The sequence below is a fragment of the Dysidea avara genome, chromosome 9 (genome assembly GCF_963678975.1).
Source record: "Dysidea avara chromosome 9, odDysAvar1.4, whole genome shotgun sequence".
In the NCBI taxonomy this organism is placed as follows: Eukaryota; Metazoa; Porifera; class Demospongiae; order Dictyoceratida; family Dysideidae; genus Dysidea; species Dysidea avara.
The window spans coordinates 31,487,828-31,512,091 of NC_089280.1; the positions used below are offsets into that span (position 1 = coordinate 31,487,828).

A 24,264-nucleotide genomic window follows, 5' to 3' on the forward strand; every position below is an offset into this window, starting at 1 on the left:
CAATTTGCGATTCCTATTTCAACATTTTAACAAAATTTAACCACAAGTTGAAATAGGAATCGCAAATTGAGTGTACACTATTCAAATAACTTGCTTTGAACTGATGATGCATAGAATTTTTGTGGATTATCATCCCTATTACTTCTTGTTTACGCAGTTTTTTTCAAAATCAAATCTTTGATCCCTATTCTACTTGTTGAAAATTAATAATTTTTTTGCCCCACTAGTTTCATGATTTTTTTCATGTCCATGCACATGGACTACTTCTTAAATATACGTTCAACAGTACATGATTGTTTAATAAAGAAACCCATTGTAATATGTCAGGATTATCAGCATACGCTAATTTTGAAGCTATTTTAGAAGCCTCTTTCTTTTTGTCAGGACTATCAGCATATGCTAATTTTGAAGCTATTTTAGAAGCCTCTTTCTTTTGCTCAGGATTGCTAGAATATGCCATTTTAGCAGCACTTTTACACATATCAGCATTAGCCATGTAGTAATGTTTACGGTCAGTGCAAATTTCCTCCCTAGCATTGGCATATCGCTGTTTGTCACGTAATCTTCGCGTTTTTGCTGATCTCGACGGCATGGTAGCACAGAGAATTAACAGTATGAGTAGTAGTACTTTAACAACAGAATAAGTATCCGTTGTTTATAATGGATACAAATTCAATACTATTATGAAATGATCGCACCAATAATATGAATTTATTGCTGACACAATAAACCCAAACAGTTAACAATACAGTTAACAATACAGTAAACAATACCACTTTCCTTTGACGAGTAGATAAATCCACTAGTGTGACCGTTTACTGCAACGAAGCGGTGCGAAATCTCAACACGAGTAAAACACACGCTTGACAAAACGTGGTCGACTCCAATTAAAGTGCTGAGTATACGGAGTATCCCGCTTTTTATTTTTCAATCGCGTACGGAAGGGACACACCCCTTTTCAATTCGAAATTTACCAGTGTGTTCCAATAGCTTACAAGCCTTGTTATGTTGACTCTTAGCTGGTAAACAGCTGAAGAATATAATAGAAAGTATACACGAAAGGCGTACAGTAATAGTTTAAGTGACGAGGTGCGGGCCACACCCCCTTCACTGTCTCGTAATGAAGGAAGTCTAAAACCCGAGTTTCAGTGAACAATAGTTATGTTTAATGTTTAGTGTGATACAACTTGATGCATTTTAGTCCTGTGAGCTAAAGCAATGGAATTTTAAACAATTCTATATTATCATCTGTATGGCTTCTCGATCGAAAGGCGTCTCGAAGAGTGATTCTTGCTCTATATCTCGCAATCGCATTAGAGAGGGAAGATTTTAATACCACACAGACCTGGGTACGAATGTTTTTTAAATACGCCATACGTTTTTAGGGCTGATATCTACTTCCTACGAGCTGTAGGCGCGCGAAACAAGAAAGAAAGAAAGAAGAAAGAAAGAAGAAAGAAAGAAAGAAGAAGATGGAGAATCTAACCATTTTCAAAATTTTAAAAAACACCTAAAACCATTTCCCTTACTTTTAATACTTGTTGGCTAGTGTTGTAAACACAAAAGAAAGGTCTAGAATGTTTTAGAAATAAAATCTAAAGCCCGGAAGGTTGCTTTTGGCGTGCGTTCTATTAGAGTGTTTTGAAAAATTTCTGCCTGATCCCTATTATGTACCACTACCGTGGTACATGACACTACCGTGGTACATGATAATTTGTACATTTATTGATAAAATCAGAAATATCTAAAGTATTCATCTACTTCATCTTTTCTTCTTCCTGTGGAAAAGAAAAAAAAAGATAGGTTAAAAAAAGCCCCAAAGCTAGCCATAGACCAGCTTTGTGGTATACAAATACAAAAAGAAGTGAAATCTAATCCAAAACAGCCAAACTGTAAAACAAAGAGTGCAGCCCTCAAAAAGGCTATGGTGAAAAAAGATGTGAAATCCAAGGTGATGGCTAAGAAATGGCTGTGATGGTAGGTTAATGGTAAAAATTTTAATAATGACAATTCAGGTGAATTTTGTGCCAAGACCAAGCGGCACCAAAATTCACCTGAATTGTTGTTATTAAAATTTTTACCATTAACCTACCATCACAGCCATTTCTTATTAGCCGCCACCTTGGATTTCACATCTTTTTTCACCATAGCCTTTTGGAGGACTGCACTTTATTATTTACAGCTTGGCTGTTTTGGATTAGATATAATTTCCAAATGGCTCAGATCACGAAGTGATTGCATGCTATTTGGGATTATATGAAGAAGGTGAAGTTGAGCATATCAGTGGTCCCACCCACCCATGCCCTATTCTCATATACATCTGGTTCACTCTCAAAAGGCCAAAGGTGTGAAAGCATGGCAAATTTTATAAGGATTCCTTGCGCATGCGCATGTGCTTCGTATCCTTTCTACTTAACATCCAAATAGCTTTAACTCTAGGAAACCAGGCCTTACACAATTGATATGCTCGACTTCACCTTCTTCATATAATCCCAAATAGCATGCAATCACTTCGTGATCTGAGCTATTTGGAAATTATATATTATATGGACTAGTACTATTCCGTAACAGTGATTTTCGTCACACAAGATGTCTCTAGGGTGATTTTCAAGGGCAGAATTTTGGGTGGCATACAAAGAAAGAAAGGCATATGATATTGATTAAACCTCTGGCACCCTTAGTCAAATCCTCGAAGCTGGCACTTCTGTGCAAGATGCTGTGAGATTGGGTAAGCGAGATCCTTCTAAGCGACGGCTCCTAAAAGTTAGTGTCTCATCCCTATCTGTGAAAAAATCTATCCTACATAACAGTGTTAAGCTGCGTAATAAATCTGACCCTGATTGGATGAAGAAGGTGTTCATTACACCTGATTTTACACCGAAGGAGCAGGAAGCGAATCGTGAATTAAGGAAGTGGCTGGCTGAGATGAATGGCTCTGGTAAGGTCTATCAGATAAAAAACAGACTGATAGTGAGGAGGGAGGGTCCCTAAGCTCCTCCTTCCTTGGCTTTGACTCTTTTGCACCCATTGATTGTATAAGTGATTCTAATTTCTCTACTTCAATAGATGATTCACCTATAATGAATTCCTTTAAGTTAATCTCAAGCAACTTCCAAGGTTTGCATTCCAAGAAAGCCTCTTTCCTTCATTTAATTGAGTCTGAATCCCCTCATTTTATTTCTGGAACCGAATCCTGGTTGAACTCCACTGTACTCAGCAGTGAAATTTTCCCCCTGACTATCAAGTTTTCCGTTCTGATAGAACTGATGGGTATGGAGGTGTGTTTTTTGCATGTCATTCCTCAATTAATTCTTCTCGGATCTTACTCCCATATACAACAGAGTCAGTCGCTTGCAAAATCCAGGCAGAAGCTGATAAAACTCTCATAGTGTTAACTGTGTATAGACCTTCCAATAGAGATGAAGTGTATATGCAAATTTTGTGTAAATTAATAGAAGACTTATATATTAAATATAAAGAAGCCATTTTTTGGATCACTGGTGACTTCAACTTACCTAACATTGACTGGGATCTTCTCTCTGTTACTGATAATGCATATCCTCTAAACATTTGTAATTTATTAATTGATGCAATCAACTTGGGTGGTTTCTCCCAGCTAGTTGACACACCAACAAGAGGCAATAACATATTGGACCTTTTTGCAACCAATAGACCGTCTTTAGTTAATAAAGTTAAGGTATCTCCAGGCATAAGTGATCATGAGGTAATTTGTGTTGAATCTGTCTTAACTGCCACAGTCGCTGAAACTATTCCTCGTAAGGTGTACCTATGGCACAAAGCTAATATGCAATTGATAAATGACAAAGTAGTTGATTTTTGCAAGGCCTTTACATCTCATTATTCTATCAGCACTTCTATCCAAGATCTCTGGGAAAGCTTTTAAGTCTTTTTGTCAAGAATGTCTTGATCTTGTCCCACACAGGTTTTATAAATCTTCTACTAAGCAACCTTGGATAAATGCACATATTAAGCATCTTTCTAACAGAAAGCGTCAACTGTATAATAAAGCTAGATCATCTTCTCTTAAATCAGATTGGGACACATATAAAACCTTTAAAAGATATACGCAGAGGGAATGTCATATTGCACACAACACAAATGTTTCTAGACTTTTTGATATGCACAGTGGCTGTGGCTCTAAGAAGTTCTGGTCATACATTAAGTCCAAAAGAAATGAGCAAAGTGGCGTCCCATCTCTTGAAAAACGTAACGAATTATTTACAGATAATCTAGCCAAAGCCAACATCCTAAATGAACAATTTTCGTCTGTATTCACCATTGACAACTCCGAAGTTGAACCAGTTCCTTCTCTTGATGGCCCCTCCTACCCAGGCATATCTCCTATCCAAATTGACTGTGATGATATTTCTTATCTCTTACAAGAACAGAATCCTTATCAAGCTTCTGGTCCTGATGGCATTTCAGCTAGATTTCTAAGAGACCTCTGTTAACGTTGCACCAGCCCTTGCATTGATATTTAATCCTTCCCTCACCCAAGGTAAACTTCCACTTGATTGAAAAAGTGCTTTTATTACACCTATTTTTAAGAAGGGCTCCCGTACAGATCCCTCCAACTACCGTCCCATTTCATTGACATGCATTTGTTGCAAAATATTTGAACATATATTGTCTTCATCGATAACTAACCATCTAAACACTTTTAATATCATTTGTAAGGAACAGCATGGCTTCCGAAAACACCGTTCCTGTGAAACTCAACTTTTAGAGGCTGTAAATGATCTTACATCTAATCTTAATGCTAATATTCAAACAGATCTCCTCTTGCTAGATTTCTCAAAGGCATTTGATACAGTATCTCATAAACGTTTACTATCCAAATTATCCCACTATGGTATCAATGGTCAAATATTTAGTTGGATTAAAGATTTTCTGCTTGACAGGAAACAGCAAGTCATTCTCGGAAATGTACACAGCTCATCTTGCAGTGTGCTATCTGGTGTTCCTCAAGGCTCTGTCCTGGGTCCTCTCCTGTTCATAATATATATTAATGACCTACCTATCTCTATATCCTCCAAGATTCGTTTGCATGCTGATGATGTAATAATTTACAGAGCTATCCTTTCAAGTGAAGATGCCTCAATATTGCAAGAAGATTTAAATAAACTAGTCAGCTGAGCTGCAACCTGGCTTATGTCTCTCAACCTTAACAAATGCGAACACCTAGTTATAACTTGCAAAAAAACAACTCTTATCAACTACATACAATATCAGGGACTACCTCATTCGCGAAGTTACCTCAGCAAAATATTTAGGAGTTACAATAAGTCAAAATATCTCTTGGTCTAAACATATTGACATTATAATTGTAAAGCAAATTCCATTCTAGCTTTTTTACAAAGAAATCTTAGTCAGTGTTCACTTCGTGTCAAATCCTTAGCTTATTTTACATATGTGACCGGGCCTGCGAAAATAGGGCATGTGGGCACATAAAAATTGCCTACTGTTTCAAACTTCAGAATGTCATAACTTAGTATTCCGTTGTTGTGTGGCTATGAAATTTTCAGCACTTATACAACATTTAGCTGGCATTAAAATACCAGTAACAGACTGAACATATTCTATCCCAGTAGAGAGATATGAGATGTTATGTGACAGGATGTAGTTTGTGCCCACATGCCCTATTTTTGCAGGCCCGGTCACATATGTTAGACTGGTGTTGGAGTACACCTCTGTTGTTTGGTCACCATTCACACAATCTAACATAGACAAGATTGAAAAGGTACAACGTAAGGCTGTTAGATTTGTTTTTAATGATTATTATAGATATTCTAGCGTAACTAACATGCTCAACTGCTTAAAATGGGAATCCCTTGAACACAGAAGAACTAAGTCTACCATTATCATGTTCTACAAAATCATCAACAATATTGTTTCAGTTGACTTTTCCAATTATCTTCATAGAAGCTTTACTAGGACAAGAGGTCATCAAATGAGATTTATGACTATTCCTGCTAAAAGAAACACCTACTATCACTCCTTCTTACCCACAGCTATTAGACTATGGAACTATCTGTCTGAAGAAACAGTTAATTCTCCTAACTTACATTTATTTATTAACTTATTAAGTGTACGTTAACTTGATATGCACTACACTCATATTTTGAGTCTTGCATAACAAAAAATTAAAATTAATTAAATTAAAAAGATTTTAGGGTGATCCCTACTTATAGAAGTCAAACATACCTATAATAATGACTACAAATGTATTTCCTTGTAGTTGCAGTTCTTCCACTCACAGTAAGTGCGTGTCTGCCGCCATTTGCTGAACTTTAAACAATACATATCATGTGCGCTATCATCACATGATATTTGTGAATGGATCTACGAAAACCGTTCTTATCTCCCAAGACAGGAAGTTCGATTTTTTCACACAAACACAAGGCTTAATGAATGCACTATCAAGTTTCACCGCCACAGTCGACCAGAGTAAAGTGGTCTGCTTGTGCTGGCTGCTTTTTTAGAGCACAGTGGCGAGCCGTACGAGTGGTCTGGGGCCTTGATGGAGCCCTAGGCAAACCAGGTGATGGCTGTGTGTGGCTGTGCAGCTCTGTGGTGTTGGACAATGACCTGTGCTGTAAATTTCCTTTCATTTTAGCCAGTTCTGAGCCCTGAATGGCTTATAACTTGGCCTAATTCATCCCAGCACGTTTCTTTTCAATTTTTGAACACCATCTTGCCCACCTTCCAGGGCCCCCGCCTCCCACCCTTCTGGAGCTCGCCTGATACAGACAACCTCGGTTTAAAAACTATCTAAAATGGCGGGAAACTTAGCTGTTGACTACTTCTTCAGTGGATGATCAGGAAGGTAAGAAATTGTTGTGAAACAGTGTGAAAATTTAGTATGCGTAGCTACCACCATTGGCCAGCTACAACACACTGAATATTTAAAACTGACATTTCTCGATACTTTCAAATGGGCGATAAGACTGGTTTTCCCAGAGACAGTCACATTTTATAAATAGTTCGTGACTGCTCTATTAGTGTCATAGAATGAGCTATTATTAATGATGTAATGGGTGTACATTATATTATAGGACCACTTTGTATAAATGTTGAACTTATTCATTATAATTCAGTCACCCAAATAACGAGACAGAGATAGCGTCTTCACTGGATACCTCGTCGCGAACCAAATATGACATAGTGGTGCAGAAACCCGGGACGACTTCGCCTAGCATCTGCTTACCTGGATGGGAGGTCATACGGACGAAGTCAACAACAACGTGACGAGGCCAAACAAGAACGAAACTGTAGGCAAGGGTGACTCGCGCTGCTTTGACTGTAAACAAGAAAGTTTCCAAAATGTCTGGACCGATACGGCGTCTTATTGGACCGAAGAAGGCACGTCTTCAAGGCTACATCAAACAGGCAAGAAATGTAGTCGTTTTACCAATTGATGTGTCTAACCTTGAGAAGGAAGAACGAGAACTGGAGGATCTAATTCGACGGCTTTCAACTAATATCGCGCGTCTTGAGAAGTGTAACGAAGAGTGGCTTAGGCTTCTAGATAAAATGAAAGGTGACGAGAAATTAGAGGAAGAGAAGGAATATTGTTGGGCCGCTGATGGTGATGATGGATTAATTGAACTGCTATTAGACTCGAATGAAACAGTGGCCAGTCTTCAAGGACGTTTGTCACAGGTTTTAAGAAAACAAGAAAGGGGTACACAGATTGGGATAGGACGGTCCCAACCTTTGCTAAATACAGAACGAAGGGATAAGGTTAACCCTCAAATTAAGCTTCCAAAGTTAAATTTACCTAGTTTCGACGGAAATATCCTTAATTGGCAGGAATTTTGGGATATTTTCAAGTCAACCATTCACGAACAAGACTTACCTAATGTTACGAAGTTTAGTTATTTGAAAGGTATTCTGCATGGTGCTGCTGCTACTGCTGTTGGTGGTATATCTGTTACCAATGAAAATTATGATACTGCTATAAGGCTCCTAACAGATAAGTTTGGGAAAAGGGAGGTGATCATTGACACATTGTATTCCCAATTACAGTTTCTTCCAGTAGCAACAAACCGGAGTAGTGATGTGAAGTCTACATTTGAGAGTATTGAAAAGATTTTAAGGCAACTAGAAGCAGTGAAAGAGGACATTAACAACCAGAAGGTCCTCATTCAACAAGTGTTATCAAAGTTTCCCACACAGGTCATAGTTAAGCTGGAGCAATCAAAACCTCTGGATGAGTCATGGAATCTTCCGTTGGTCAGGAAGTCGCTAGAGCGTTATATTACCATTTTCACCAATGCTCAACGTTACGAATCTAATACAAGATTTGTAGGTGCCAGTGTGAGAAAGGTGAGTCCTTATAAGTCAGTGAGAGACAGTTCTATTGAGACTCCACGCTCTACTGATACATTTGTCACAAATACCAGTACTGGAAGGTATAAAAGTAAGTCTTATGAAGCAACAAGACCTTGCATTTTTTGTAAAGGTGAACATTTTAATGACTCATGTGACCAACATGTTGATGTTTTTGATAGAAGGAAACAGTTACAAAGGCAAGGACGATGTTTTATTTGTCTTAGAGTTGGTCACATATCTAAACAATGTCCAAATGTTTCTTTGAAGTCTTGTTTTTATTGTAAGAAGGTTGGACATCACAGAAGTATTTGTCCTACCAAGTGTGAAAGGTCAAGTGTGAGTCACAACAATGATACCACTGTGAATCTTAGTTCATCTGAAGACAACCACCCCCCAGAATCTGAACAAAAACCATCTGATACAACGTCAGTTGTAAGTAATGCATTGTTGGCTAGTGGTGAAAGGGTGTTGCTACAAACAGCCCAGGTAATTGCATGTGGTACTGATGGAGCGAAGTCACAAGCTCGTGTTTTGATGGACAGTGCTAGCCATCGCACTTTTATGACAGAGCAGATGGCAAAGAAACTGAAGTTACAGCCACAGAGAAGAGAAGCTCTATCTGTATCAACTTTTGGTACAAGGAAACCTCAGAATTTGGAAACCTTTGTTGTTGAGTTCAGTCTAACCACAAAGGAGGGTTTGACTATAGTTTTACATGCTAATGTGTTACCACAGATCACTGGTCCTATTCTGAGAGGTCCTTTACACCAGGCAGATATTGAATTTCTAAAGGCAATTACTCCTGACAAGATGGCTGACAATATTCCCATTCAACCTAGTTCAGCTACCATTGATATTCTGCTTGGATCGGATTACTTTTGGAGTATAGTGGATGGAGGCAGAATTGTTCTCCCTTCTGGGTTATTGTTGATATCTTCTAAGTTGGGGTACATACTTACAGGTAAATATCCCGATCAGACTGAAGAGAGTAGCAATGAGATTTCCTCTTGTTTGGTCATGGCCCAGAATGAAAATCCGTCTTTAAGTGATCTTTGGACTTTAGAGACCATTGGTATACACGATCCAATACATGTTAGGGAGGATGACAAAGCTTTGGAGAAGTTCAACAATACTATTTGTTGTCGTGAGGGTCGATATTATGTTGCATTGCCATGGAAATCTGATGTTCAGTTACCAGAGAATTTTGACATCGCATTCGGGAGAATGAAATCCTTATCTCGTAGACTTCAAACTGATAAAACATTGTTGCAACAATATTGTGATATTATTCACTCTCAACACCAGGCTGGAATTATTGAATTGATCGATGACCATCCAAAGAAGGATGTAGACAGAAGACATTACTTACCACACCACCCTGTTATAACTCCATTGAAAAAAAATACAAAGGTTAGAATTGTGTATGATGCTACTGTAAAAGTAAGGAAGGATGTTGTGAGTCTTAATGAATGCCTACACAGAGGACCTATTAATTTACCGAACATGTGTGGTGTTTTAATTAGATTTCGTCTGTATTATATTGTTGTTCTTGCCGATATTGAGAAGGCATTTTTACAGATAGGAGTACAAGAACACGAGAAAGATGTGATGAGATTTCTATGGTATATTGATCCCACTAAACCGGAGAAGGTTGAGGGAAACCTATCTACTTACCGATTTTGTTGTGTGCCATTTGGCCTAATCTGTAGTCCCTTTTTACTGGAAGGAACATTGAGATTTCATTTGAGGAGCTTTAATTCGCCTGTGGCGGAGGCTATCAGTGATAACATATATGTGGATAATGTTTGTATTGGAGCCAACTCAACGGGAGAGGCTTTACATATTTACAGTGAAGCTAAAGGTATATTTAGAGGTGCTTCAATGAATCTACGTCAGTGGACTTCAAATTGTAATGAATTTCTCAACAGTTTGCCAGAGGGAGAGAAGTTATCTGGAAAGAGTATTAAGGTGTTTGGTATAATTTGGAATCGAATTGAAGATTATTTACAGATACCTACCTTCAAAGGATGTCTAGATGGAGTTGATATTACTAGACGACAAGTTTTGAGTGATGTTTCCAAGATATATGACCCGTTGGGTCTGATTGGTCCTATTACTCTTTCCGGAAAGTTGTTTGTACAGAGATTGTGGACAATCAATAAGTTGAACTGGGACGAGACCTTACCTCGGTCTTTATCTGATGAGTGGAAACAATTGACTCTAGATTGGCAGAAGTTATGTACTTTGCAAATCCCAAGGTACATTGGACAGTCTGATGAAGATGTGAGTTACCAATTAATAGTGTATTGTGATGCTTCTGCAAAGGCTTATGCCACTACTGTTTATTTAAGAATTGTTAGCAAGAAGTCAGTAAAGACTAATTTAATTTTTTCAAAGCTTAGGCTTGCTCCGCTGGGTGTAAAGAAGCATTCCAAAGGGGAACAGGGACAAGTATCATTGCCTAGATTGGAACTTTTGGCTGTCATGATAGGGGTTAGAGCAATTGTGTTTGTTACCAAAGAGCTGAAATTACCGATAGCTAAGAGGATGGTATTTAGTGACTCAGAGTGTGTTTTAGACTGGATCAAATCTACTAATCAGCTTCCCGTGTTTGTACAAAACAGAATAAGTGAAATTCGAAAGGAGCAAGATCTTGTATTTGCTTATGTTCCATCTTGTCAGAACCCTGCAGATTTTGCTACAAGGGGTTTAAGTGTCACTGAGATTGAAAGTTGCAGTTTGTGGTGGTATGGGCCAGATTGGTTGCAATTGTGGGAAGATAATTGGCCCACCTGGAATTTTCCAAGTATTACACCTGACAGATTGGAATATTATTTGTCTCAGGCTAAAGTGGTTGGATCTCCAGTAATGTATGAAGCTACTAATCTTGTGAAGGACACAGTTGTTGAACAAGGCTGCGTATCACCTTTTGAAATTGATGAAACTAAATATTCATCATTGTGCAAGTCGCTCCACATCACAGTTTATGTCTGAAGTTTGTTAAGAAAAGGGTGTTTAACAGGTGTTCACAATCGCTACAGGAGAGAGTTTTACAGAAGTGTACTATTTTGAAGAGGGTGATTGCTGAGATAAGAGAGCAATCACTTTATTTCAGCGAGATTAGAGCAGCTACCTTATTGTGGCTTTATGTGATTCAACGTAGACAATTTTGTGATGTATTTACTGCTATTAGGAGAGGGGACAGGAATTGTTTACAAATACAACTTGGACTGAAAATTGATGAATTAGGTATTTTGAGGTGCCAAGGATGTTTTCAGAATGCAGATATTCCGGAGGGAGCTAGATGTCCCAAATTGCTGCCACGCCAGGAGCACCTTACGCGACTTTTGATCCAGTATGTTCATGAGAGATTAATTCATGCTGGTGTATCTCACACATTGGCTTCATTGCGTCAGGAATATTGGATCATTGAAGGAAGAATGGAAGTTAAGTTAGTGTTGTCTCGTTGTCTAGTGTGCCGTCGGCACGAAGGACCTTCATTTAGTCTACCTAGAATGCCGCCATGGCCAAGAGAACGGGTGGCTCAGTCTACGGCATTTCAATTTGTGGGTCTTGACTATTTAGAACCTATCTCAGTAAAGGTAGGAAAGGAAGTGATTAAGAGTTGGGTTTGTCTATTTACTTGTTTGTCAGTCCATGCCATACATTTAGAATGGGTAAAGGATTTAACCCCTCAGCAGTTTCTAGCTAGTTTGAGAAGATTTGTAGCAAGACGGGGGAAACCTCAATCAGTGATCTCCGATAATGCCCCACAATTTAAGGTGGTAAAGACAGCCATAGACTTACAGTGGAGAAAGGTTATGGTAGATGATGAAGTAAAACATTATATAACTGAAGGAGGAGTGAAGTGGCAATTTACTACGGCCCTGGCCCCATGGCAAGGTGGATTCTATGAAAGGTTGGTAGGGTTGGTTAAAAGGTCACTGAGGAAGGCAATGGGTAAAAGACGTTTTACAATTGATCAGCTAATCACAATTCTTACTGAGGTGGAGGCAATAGTGAATACACGTCCACTTACGTATGTTTATGATGAGATTGACTCAGGTTTTACCCTTACTCCTGTGCACTTCCTGATGTCCCGCTTTCAGCCTCTGTTATTGTCAACGGCAGACTTAGATGACGAAGAAGATGAGTATTGTAATGTCAAAGATTCAGCAACATCTTTACTTGACACATGGAGAAAGGGCCAACAACAATTGAATTCATTTTGGCAGATTTGGAGAAATGAATATTTACTTAGCTTAAGAGAGAAATCTTCTATGTATCATCGCAATGAAAAGAATCAGATAAATGCAGCTCCCCACATAGGGAAAGTTGTCATCATCAAAGATGAGAAGGTCCCCAGAAGATACTGGAAACTTGGTAAAATTGATAGGTTGTTTTACAGCAATGATGGAGAGATCCGCACAGCAGAAATTTATTTATCTGGAAACAGACATATTCAACGTTCTATTAAATTATTGTATCCCTTGGAATTAACTGATCAATCTAAGAAGGGTGTTACTGAAATTACTCCAAAGTCTCAACATGCTGGATGTGCTGAGCCTACAAATAACAGAATAAATAACAGAAAGGTACCAATGCGGCAAGCAGCTGCTATTGCAAGGCAGATGATTCACCAATCTTTGGAGAAAAACACTGCAACTGTTTTATTCAACGTAACATAAATTATATTTTATTTATCTCCAGAGTGTCATAGAATGAGCTATTATTAATGATGTAATGGGTGTACATTATATAGAACCACTTTGTATAAATGTTGAACTTATTCATTATAATTCAGTCACCCAAATAACGAGACAGAGATAGTGTCTTCACTGGATACCTCGTCGCGAACCAAATACGACAATTAGAGTATATCGATCTTTCACCTGTTGCTTCCCCCTCACACTTTCTCACTTAGATTTTCTGTTTGAGGTTCACCCTGAGGGCAGGGTCTCAAGACCCCAAATATCTCCCTGGATCCGCCCCTGGCTGGTTTCAGGGTTATATAAAGTACAAAAAGAAATGAAATCCACACACACACACACACACACGCACACGCACAAAAAAAACAAAAACAGCCAAGCTGTACAATAAACAAGGTTGCAGTCTGAATTTAAAAAGTTGCATAATCAAAGGTGGTGGCTAAATACTAATAATTTACATTACCATCATGTAGCCATTTGTTGGTTGCATCTTTGATTTCTTTTTTCATCTTTAAGGCCACACCCCTTTTTACAACTTAGCTGTTTTTAAACCAGGTGCACTGAAGGCTGGCTGTGGGTACGCTTAGTTTACTGAAATTGTTGTAAAAATGTGTGTGTGTGTGTGTGTGTACCTACCTACCTATGATTATTTGTCCGTACGCACCCACGTGAGCAAAAAACATTTAAAATGATAAAAGCAGCCAGCATGTAAGAATTTAAAGCTAAAGTAAGTCTATATTAAGGTGGTGGTCGAGCAAGCAAACGGGTGCCATTGCCGTTAAGAAGCCTTGCAATGTATAAAACCATAATTTATTAAGCGATCTGTTACATAATAATAAACCCACAAGTACAATTAGTTACTACGTGGGCGCAATGAAAGCTATCTGTCGCGAAGAAAAGCTAGAGCGAATAGACACCCAAAGGTAAGGGGAAGTCTTACATGCACATTGAATGCAAAGTTTTGGCAGTAAGTTTTATTCCTGACATGGGTAGTGAGTCTACAAGACAAAAACGAATGAAGAGCTGTTGCAGGTCGACACTTGCAGCCAAGAGAAAAGCTATAAACAAACGGTGGAACAGCTACATGACCCCTCAGTGTGATGAATCGACACCTTATCGTGAAGGTAAGTCTTGTTAAAATGTAATATAAATATATCACAGAAAATTATTCACAACTATAGATAGTAGCACCACTTCCTCAAGCACTGACACCACCTCCTCCAGCAGTGACACCACTCCAGTTAGTACCACCTCCTCCAGTAGTGACACCACTCCAGTTGGTACCACCTCCTCCAGTAGTGACACTACTCCAGTTGGTACCACCTCCTCCATTACTGACACCATCTTCTCCAGTGCTGACACCACTCCAGGTAGCACCACTTCTAACATCAGCACTGACCTTGATACCAATACCTTGAGTGATGTTCCTCATGCCAGGTTACATCTGGAAGGTAGCCGAGTCATTAGCTTCAAAAGTTTACAGGAGGCAATTCACAAAATTACCAATCACAGTGCTGCATGTCAAGCTCCTGTAGAGTTGATCAGAGAAGTAAACTGGGATGGCCTTAGCAGCACTTTTTAAGCTAAATGTGAAAAATGTCGTAAAGAACTCAAATTCACTTCAAGTGATAAAATAATGGTTACAAGGAAAGATGGCGCATTTAGGTCAACACATGAAAGTAATGTCGCCGCAGTGATGGGTCAAAAGGCCATAGGTGGTGGTTTCAGCAACTTGGAGCAGTCGCTCAGCATTATTGGCATTCCTCCATTATCAAAGCCTGTACTCATAGACATTGAATGATGCTTAGGTCATTTATTTGACCAGTACCTCACTGAACTGATGTTAGAAGCTGTTAGGGAAGAAGACCAAATTGCAATTAACAACAAATGAGACCATCAAGGCATACTTGCTATCACAGTAATCGTTGATGCTGGTTGGAGCAAGAGATCACACCAGCATTCTTACAATGCAAATTCAGGTGTAGGTGTGATTTTTGGGACCGCTACAAACAAGCTCCTGTACATGGGAGTCAGAAATAAATACTTTGCAGTTTGCTCTATTGCACATAAAATAAGGTTGACCCACCTCAACACATGTGCTTTAAGATCTGGACAGTATCATCAACTTCAATGGAAGCTGACATCATTGCTACTGGATTCAGAATATCAGAGGAAAAGCATGGTGTCAGATACACTGAAGTAATTGGAGATGGTGATAGTCTAGTTCTCCACAACATTCGCACCACAGTACTGTCCTATGGCAGACATGTCGACAACGTTGAATGTGCGAATCACGCTGTGAAAGGGTACAGGTCAAAATTAGAAAAATTAGCGAAAGACTTCCTTGCATTCCATAGACATATGGTGGTCTTACCAAATCAGTTATTGTAAAAATAACACAGGGTGCATGCTGTGCAATCCAGAAGCACTCTGAGACAAGTAATGTGATGCAGCTTCAATGGGACTTAAGGTCCAAAACATTATTTGGGCTACCATGAGTCCTGTAACTCTGAGTGGTGTTCTGAAGTAGCAAGTAGCCATCCAAACAAGGCCCATCAGTTGATTGGCAACAAAGCAACAAATTTGACTGAGTGCTTTATGTCAGTCTGCACAAAAATGGGCGGAAGGTAAACAGATAAATAGAATCCAGTCTGGATCCTTTGAACATAGATGTATGACTGCAGGCTTGTCCATTACTCTTGGTCCAACATGGTGTACAGATACATGGAGACACCTTTTTGGTATGCCATCACTTGTAGCTCAATCATATGCTTACAAACATAAAAGAAAGCATGACAGTGACAAAACCAGGAAAAATTCAGAGTCATACAAGCGTGTATGTCTGGAGAAAAAGTATCATAACACCAGCAATCCCAGATGAAGATTAGGGGCCAGATGCCACTGCTCCAGACATCACCAGTCAACAACATCTTCATGATATCTGTAAAGAGTTCCTCACGTCCCTGTGTGTTAGTGATACAAAAGCTGCTGAGCTAGCTGCTGCTACTGCCGCGATCAGGACGTTTCTCCGAATAGTTTATGGCAAAGGCTTCAGAGTGTGCGGCTAACAGCTTCATCATCTGCTACTGTGGTCAAATGTAGATCGAAGTTTGAGAAATTGGTTGAGTCCATCCTTTACAGGCCACCTCAGAATACAATATCTGTATTGGAGTGGGGCAGAAATCATGAAGAAGCTGCAAGAACAGCATACATCAGTGTCAAAGCCAAAGAAACTTCTTTACCTTATCATGTCCTTCGCACAGGTATACATATCAGCAGCAAACGTCCATGGCTGGCTGCATCTCCTGATGGTCTTGTGGAGGATCCAACAGAGACTAGTGGCAGGCAACATGGAATCCTTGAGATTAAATGCCCTTATTCTGCAAGGACCATGACTCCAGAGACTGCCTGTGAACAATTGAACCGAGTCTGTTGTTCCTTGGTAGATAGATGGGTAAAACTGAAAAAAAAACACATTTGTATTATTACCAGATACAAGGACAGGTGGCAATTGCAAACAAACCATGGTGTGACTTTTGTGTGTGGACACCAAATGGCCTTGCTGTTGACAGAATAGACCGAGACACAGACTTTTGGCAGCAGAAAATGTTTCCCAAGTTACAAACATTTTATAACAAGTATTTGCTACCTGAAATTGCCGATCCTGTGTACCCTACAGGACAAATGATATGACCTCTCTCAAACATTGATGACTTGTAACAGTGCTAGTGTTGTAATGTGGTTTTGTAGTATTGTTTGTAGTGATATATGTTTACTGCGTATGCGTTATGACAATAACCCACCAGTTTCATTGTTGAGTTCACAGTAGCAATGATTCCCCACTGGTTTCATGACTGATTTATTTGTTCAAACTCGCAACAATCAGCTAAAACTGCTCCCATTTGTCAGAGCGATACACACATTCGAGCACACATCAATAATACACTATAAAACTTTTCATACAAGTGACACAAACTCTTTTAGAGAAGAAAGTCAAATAAAGCACAAAACTACAAGCCATCTTAAAATCTGCACTGATTATGTAACTCGTGCTTTCAAGCACATGATCTACACCTGCACATGATGAGCAGGTTTTTTCTATGACAAGCTAATCATAAGAGGCCAAAATTTTGAATGACAATCGCTGGTGGCCTAACAAATGTAGTGGTGTATAATCATTGTGCTGCGGGTTGAGGTTGCAGTTCTATAGCTGCTTTTAGCGACATTAACATAACTTCTGTGGGTATCTTAGCACCTATGATGACCATTGTACACAGTTACACAAAGACCAATACGAAACATCGTTTCCCCAAGGATGGAGAGACTAGAGGTACGCGTTAGTTAATAGATTTGACTGAAAGAATGTTTTACAAATATCTTATAATATCGCTGTGAATAGGAATTAGGCCTTATTTACGATGCTAGGGCATGTGGTTGTGTCTTCTTAATCTTCACTCTGGTTGTGTTCCTTAAAACCTGCATGAAGACAAAGATACAGTAGTTTTTAAAAAATCATTACAACTGTAGGCTCCCTCTTGTGACAGCTTGACTACCACCTTAACCTTCCACACACATAAACTTTGCTCTGAGGTGGTTTCTTCTCGATGGTCTGAAATACGGGTATGGCGACTCTTCATATACTTCTTGAACGGTCTTCCCTTTTGGTTTTATAGACGTTTAACAACTTTATAACAACACTGAAGGACTCTTAGGCTATCAGAAGTAGCATGTCCTTCGGGTTGAAAGGGGGGCATTACCTGTACTTACGTGAACGAATATGAAGGGCAGCCTCAAGGTTTTCTCTATACAATTCACATGAGAAAACACGATAGACACACTATAAACAGTTGCGAAGATACTTCTGTGCGTAATTTGCATTTTAAAGTGGTTTGTTATAGTTACGCTTCCTTAACAGTGCATAGCAACGTAATTACCGAATTACAAATTAATTCATGAATTATGAAATATGCTACAGTATTTACAAAATTAATTCTAATTATCTAACTGAATTAATAATAGTTATAACATGAATATAAACTAAATTATATACATAGCTGATTAATTTAGTTAGAAGTAGTACAACATTAACTTGTTTTGTGTGGATAGTATTAGGTCCATACAAGTGTACTGAAAAAATGTGACTTTGATCCAAATCACACATCAGGCAAAATCAAACTACCACCACCAATAGATAGCTACACTACCAGTCTATCTTCAGCATTACTCAAACTACTTATAAGACTGGTTTTAACAGATGTCTTTTCTGGGTGGTGTGGCAAGCTCAAATGATGGTTTCTGACCTTGCGAAAGACCTGGCTTCATGTAAATCAGTGGTGCACAGGTGAATGAACTCATATAATTGGACAAACATTTTTCTGTATGTTTTTTGCTGCATATCAGCCAACATACCACCACAGCCATTTATTGGCCGCCACCTTTGATTTCACATCTTTTTTCATCCTGGCCTTTTGGGGGGCCGCACTCTTTTTTCACAGCTTGGCTGTTTTGATTTAGATATCACTTCTTTTTGCATTGCAAGCCCTGGCTTTGGTGCTTCCTTCTAACTTGCTTTTTTTTCTGTTCTGCAGGAACTGTGGAACAAAGGAAGAAATGTTGTCTACAGTTTTTTGTCTGATTAAAAATATTTGTATATTTAACAATGAAAGAAAATCATACTGTAGGTAATAAGGTGACTTCTTATACATAACTGAACTGTAGCTGAAACTCCCATTGTTTGTAGCTGAACTCTTTTCAGGGTGACTTGTTTCTAGCTGAACTTTCTACATGGTGATTTGTTTCCAACACATATTTTTACAGGGTGATTTGTTTGTAGCTGATCCCTATAAGGTAACTTGCATCTAGCTGATATCTCTACAGGGTAACTTTTTTGTAGCTGATCTCTCTACAGGATGGTTTCTTTGTAGCTGAACTCTCTACAAGGTAACTTCTTCTAGCTGATCTCTTTACAGGGTGACCTGTTTGTAGCTGAACTTTCAACTTGATGGTTTCTTTGTAGCTGAATTCTGTACAAGGTAACTTCTTCTAGCTGATCTCTCTACAGGGTGACTTGTTTGTAGTCGAACTTTCTACATGATGGTTTCTTTGTAGTGGAATTCTGTACAAGGTAACTTCTTCTAGCTGATCTTTCTACAGGGCGATTTATTTGTAGCTGAATTCTCTACAGGGTGGTTTGTTTGTAGCTGAACTCTCTACAAGGTGACTTCTTATAGCTGAACTATCTACACAGTGATCTTTTCGTAGCTGAACTGTCTACAGGGTGATTTGTTTGTAGCTGAACTCTCTACAAGATGATTTGTTTGTAACTGATCTCTCTATAGGGTAACTTGTTTGTAGCTGAACTCTCTGCAGGATGGTTTCTTTGTACCTGATCTCTCTACAGGGTGACTTGTTTGCAGCTGAACTCTGTACAGGGTGGTTTTTTGTAGCTGAACTCTCTACATGGTGACTTCTTTTAGCTGATCTCTCTACAGGGCAATTTGTTTGTAGCTGAATTCCCAACAGGATGATTTGTTTGCAGCTGAACTCACTACATGATGGTTTCTTTGTAGCCAAACTCTGATGTAGTTGTAGCTGAACTCTCTACAGGGTGATTTGTTTGTAGCTGAACTCTCTACAGGATGGCTTCTTTGTAGCTGAACTCTCTGAAAGGTGATTTCTTCTAGTTGATCTCTCTACATGTAACTTCTTGTAGCTGATCTCTCTACTGGGCGACTTGTGGCTAGTTGTACTCTCTACAAGGTGATTTGTTTGTAGTTGAATACTCTACATGGTGATTTTTTGTAGCCAAACTCTTTGCAGGGTGATTTGTTTGTAACCGAACTCTCTACAGGATGGTTTCTTTGTAGCTGATGTCGCTACAGGTGACTTTTTTCTAGCTGATCTCTCTACAGGATGGTTTGTTTGTAGCTGAACTCTCTACATGATGGTTTCTTTGTAGCTGAACTCTCTCCAGGGTAATCACTTCACAGCTGAACCCTCTACAAGGTGGCTTCTTCTATCTGATCTCTCTACAATGTGATTTATTGGTAGCTGAACTCTCTACAAGGTGACGTTTTCTAGCTGAGCTCTCTCTTATTTCTAGCTGATCTCTCTACAGAGTAACTTGTTAGTAAAGCTGAAGTCTTTACATGGTGGATTTTGGTTGTTAAACTCTCTGCATGAAGACTTGTTTGTAGCAGAATTTCTACAGAGTGAATTTCTTGTAGCTGAACTCTCTACAGGGTGCACGACTTGCTTATAGCTGAACTCTCTTCAGTGTGACTTGTAATGTTCTGAATCACTACAGTGATATATTTGTAGCTGAACTCTCTATAGGGTGACTTACTTCTTGCTGAACTGTCTATAAGATTAATTGTTTGCAGCTGAACTCCCTACAGAATAAATGTAATAGAATTCTATAATAGAGTAAATAAATTAGCTGAATGCTCTATTAGGGTGACTGGTCTATTAGAGTATCTCGATCTCGCATTTGCTAAATGGAGTTGGCTTTCGAATCATAAATCAGTGGTTTGTAATCCGATCCTTCTGTACTACTGCAAGAACTTTCTATGAAGATTATTCCAGCTATACACCGATTTTCAGCTCATTGCTCAAAGCGGTTTGCCTAGTAGGCATAAAAACTAATACTTTTTTTATTCATAAAAATCGATTGCGTAATTGTGACACAGGTTGGGTTTTGTGTCATATCTCCATGGTCTTTATCTCGATTCCTTTCAAACCACCAAAAGGCACTCCTACGATGGTTACTCCATTTACATAGTAATTTTCAACTCATTCCATGAAGCGGTTTACCCTGTAGGCATGACAACAAATCGATCTTGTTTTACGTGAATAATCGGTAATAACTCCCGAACCATTCATCGGAGTTGCACCAAATTTGATGCTAGGATTCGCCTTTGGACTCCCTTTTGTGTACCAACTTTCAAGGTGATCGGAGAACGCGTTTGCGTTTTATAGCAATTTTTGCAAGTGTGCAAAAACACGAAGAAAAAAAACGAAGAAGAAAAATCGAAACTTTATCAGCTCGTATCTCGGAAATGGCTGGAGCGATTTCCTTCAAATTTGGTATGTCGATGGCGGATAACTCTGTAGCAAATTTAGTTCCAATCGGATAAGGGATCACCGAGATACAAAAGTGTGAAAATGTCGTTTTCTTTCTTCCTGTCAATATACCCACGGTGTGCGCGCTGGCTTCTTGGGCCGCATGACACACCATCGTGTGTCTTGATATATCTTCTGGTGGAGAGGTGACAAAGGGAAAACAAAACCGTGTGACAGACAAACATTAGAAAGTGAGATCTTCTTATGTAGAAACAAGAAGCCTGTTGTTAGGATATATTTTAAATCTTTGATTATGTTTTACTTCTCCAAGTGGTATAGGATGATAATTCTAATACACTAAGTGATCACTTTTTAAAAAGCAATGAATATGTATGACAAATTATAGCATCAGTACTGTACTATAACTAGTACTTAATAAATTGCAGGTACTATAATATGTTAAGTTTTGTATGTAGTTTTTTTTGGTCTTGCCAGGGCTCCATACTTTTTAGTAATAACTTGGTAACCCTGAGACTGGACTCCTGACCCCTTGTAGTTATTTGTTCACGTAATTATGACGTTTATCTCTCTAAACTAACATTGTTTCAGCCATGGATACTAGAACTAATACTAACTTAAAATATTTCTGGCAATTGAACTAGAACTAGAACTGTACTAGAACATTACACCTGTACTAGAAAAACACTAGTATCTTGAAACTTCTAATGTATGATTTGGATCGGTTTTCTAATATCCAGTCCCAAATAATAGTAAGTTATTTGTATCTATTAGAACCGCTATTCAGTTGAGAAAAAATAAGGACTATATTATGTTTTTGGATAGATAGAAGGAACTTGTAATGATCTGGACCGTATATATCTGTACCACCACATGTAGAGGAGGTTGGTGGTGCATATGATGTATTTGGCATGTGCGATTGTACATTATTAAACATAGCACTGGAAACTGTTACTTTGCCACATTCACATGAAATAAAGCCTTTTCTTATTTTTTGGCTGGGGTGGCTGAAAGTAAGGGTTCTGGAAGGTGTGATACATGGGTCTGTACGTTAGAATATTGGTAATGAGGAGTTAGGGTGAATGAATTGAACATTTTATTTCGATGATACACAACCTACCTCCACTGTACTAGTGCACTATATTTAATACAGTAAGGCAATCAGCCATGCAAACAATTTAGTGAGCACAAGCTTTTAGCTATACATAGTAGATATTGTTGCATGCATGGATTATGACATATCCACCATCCTTTATAAATACAGATTATGCAATGGCAGAGTCATATCATATACAAATTGTGACCACAGGAATGACAATTACAATACATACCTATGACAGTTAAATTAACATAATCACTGCTCACACTATTACCCCACTCATTAGTTGCAGTACAATGATACAATCCACTATCAGATTCAATAAGATTAGGAATTGTTAACACTGCTCCATTAACCCCAGATGCTTTATACAGAAGGTTGATCAATCCACTCTTCCTCCATTGATACACAAAATTTCTCATATTTACACCACTTGCTGCAGCAACAAACTGAGCAGTTCCTCCAACACCAATTGATAGATTAGTTGGAGTAACACTGATGGACAGCTGATCTGTATGATTAATCAAAACAATAATTATTTTAAATGACCCATGGGATTAAACAGTACTCCCATGTTTTAATACAATATTTGATAATTTCATTTCTACAATCATTCTCACCATCCACTCTCACTCTAGCTCTATTAGACTCCACACTAATTCCCTCCTTGTTAGCCATACAATAATATATTCCCTCATCAGGTGGAGTAGCTATAGGAACAGTGAGTGTGTTAGTGTTCTGTCCTCTTGATCTGGAGGGAACACTACCACCATAACGATGCCATGAGTATGTCACATCATCAACAGATGATGAACAAGTTAATGTGACATCTTGTAATGCTATAACAGTAGTACTTGATGGGTGAGTGGTGATTTCTGTAAGGATTAATGTATATACACTCAGTACAATGGAATAGAGCCACTTGCATACTCAAAACAGTAACAGTAGCAACATTTGATCTTGTCCCACCAGCTTCATTGGACACTACACACCTGTACCGTTGTGACTCTTGTAAGTTACTCACATCAAGCCTCCTGTTATTACTATTACTAATATTATTCCATTGTCCTCCATTAATATTCCTAGTCTGCCATTGATATGTAATTGATCCTCTACCAGTTCCCTCACAATTCAGAGTAACACTCATACTAACAGTTGTCAACTGACTGGTGGGGTGAGTTTTGATGTTGGGAGGACCTGTGGGGAATTAAAAGAGAATGAGAATGTCACATCAGATGATACTGATGATGTACATGTTAAATTGACTGATGAACCAACTGGGACTAGTCTGTCTTGAGGATGAGCAGTGATTTCTAGCAAATATATGTATATAACAACAAATTTTGGTAAAGGACTAAATTAAAGAAATTGGTTAATCCTCACCACAATTCCAAATTCAAACTTCACCAATACTATTTTCATACCTTGTGTCCAAGCTTTTGATAGCAGTTGTTGACGTTAGTTTTTGACAAGCCAAGCATGGATTTATGGATATTTACAAGCTTAAACACACTTTACTGATAATTAGTGTGGCTCCACGTATGAAATTGGGTGTGGCTCATGACAGAAGCTGCTTGCTTCAAAACTAGATTGGAGCTCATGCTTTATTAGTGGGCATGGCTCTAAGTTGGTTTTGTAGACTTGCAGACAGTAAATCATCAAGTCTATAAATGGGCCAATCTTTATGCATGCCTACAAATAGAAATGCGTGATATTGATAGGTGGGTGTGGCTCACACAAAAGCTAGGACTAGGTTAATACACTTTCACACAAACTAACTGATCCATTACACACGTGATCCAATCCGGATAAGGTCTGTCTCAGATGACCTGACCCATGGCTTCACTTATGAAAGCAACTAGGCAGGTAGCTAACCTACTGATGTATGCAGTACTGGATTCACCATGGCTAAATCCACACAGACATTTTAGCACAAGGATTGCACAACATGCACACTTTGCCCTTCTTTCAGCTTACAACACATACAACCTCACATATGCAACAGTGCAGCACCAATTTATC

General features: G+C 38.7%; 1 protein-coding gene across 1 annotated transcript in view; it reads right to left on the reverse strand.

The window, feature by feature from the left end:
• Positions 1–24,264, reverse strand: part of LOC136267022 (hemicentin-1-like) — a 64,195-nt gene that overhangs the window by 28,287 nt on the left and 11,644 nt on the right. The window contains exons 7-9 of the mRNA XM_066062076.1: positions 23,173–23,439; positions 22,863–23,117; positions 22,475–22,753 (exon numbers count right to left, since the gene is read on the reverse strand). Of these exons, the coding sequence (XP_065918148.1) occupies positions 22,475–22,753; positions 22,863–23,117; positions 23,173–23,439 (801 nt within the window). The remainder of the gene's footprint in view (positions 1–22,474; positions 22,754–22,862; positions 23,118–23,172; positions 23,440–24,264) is intronic.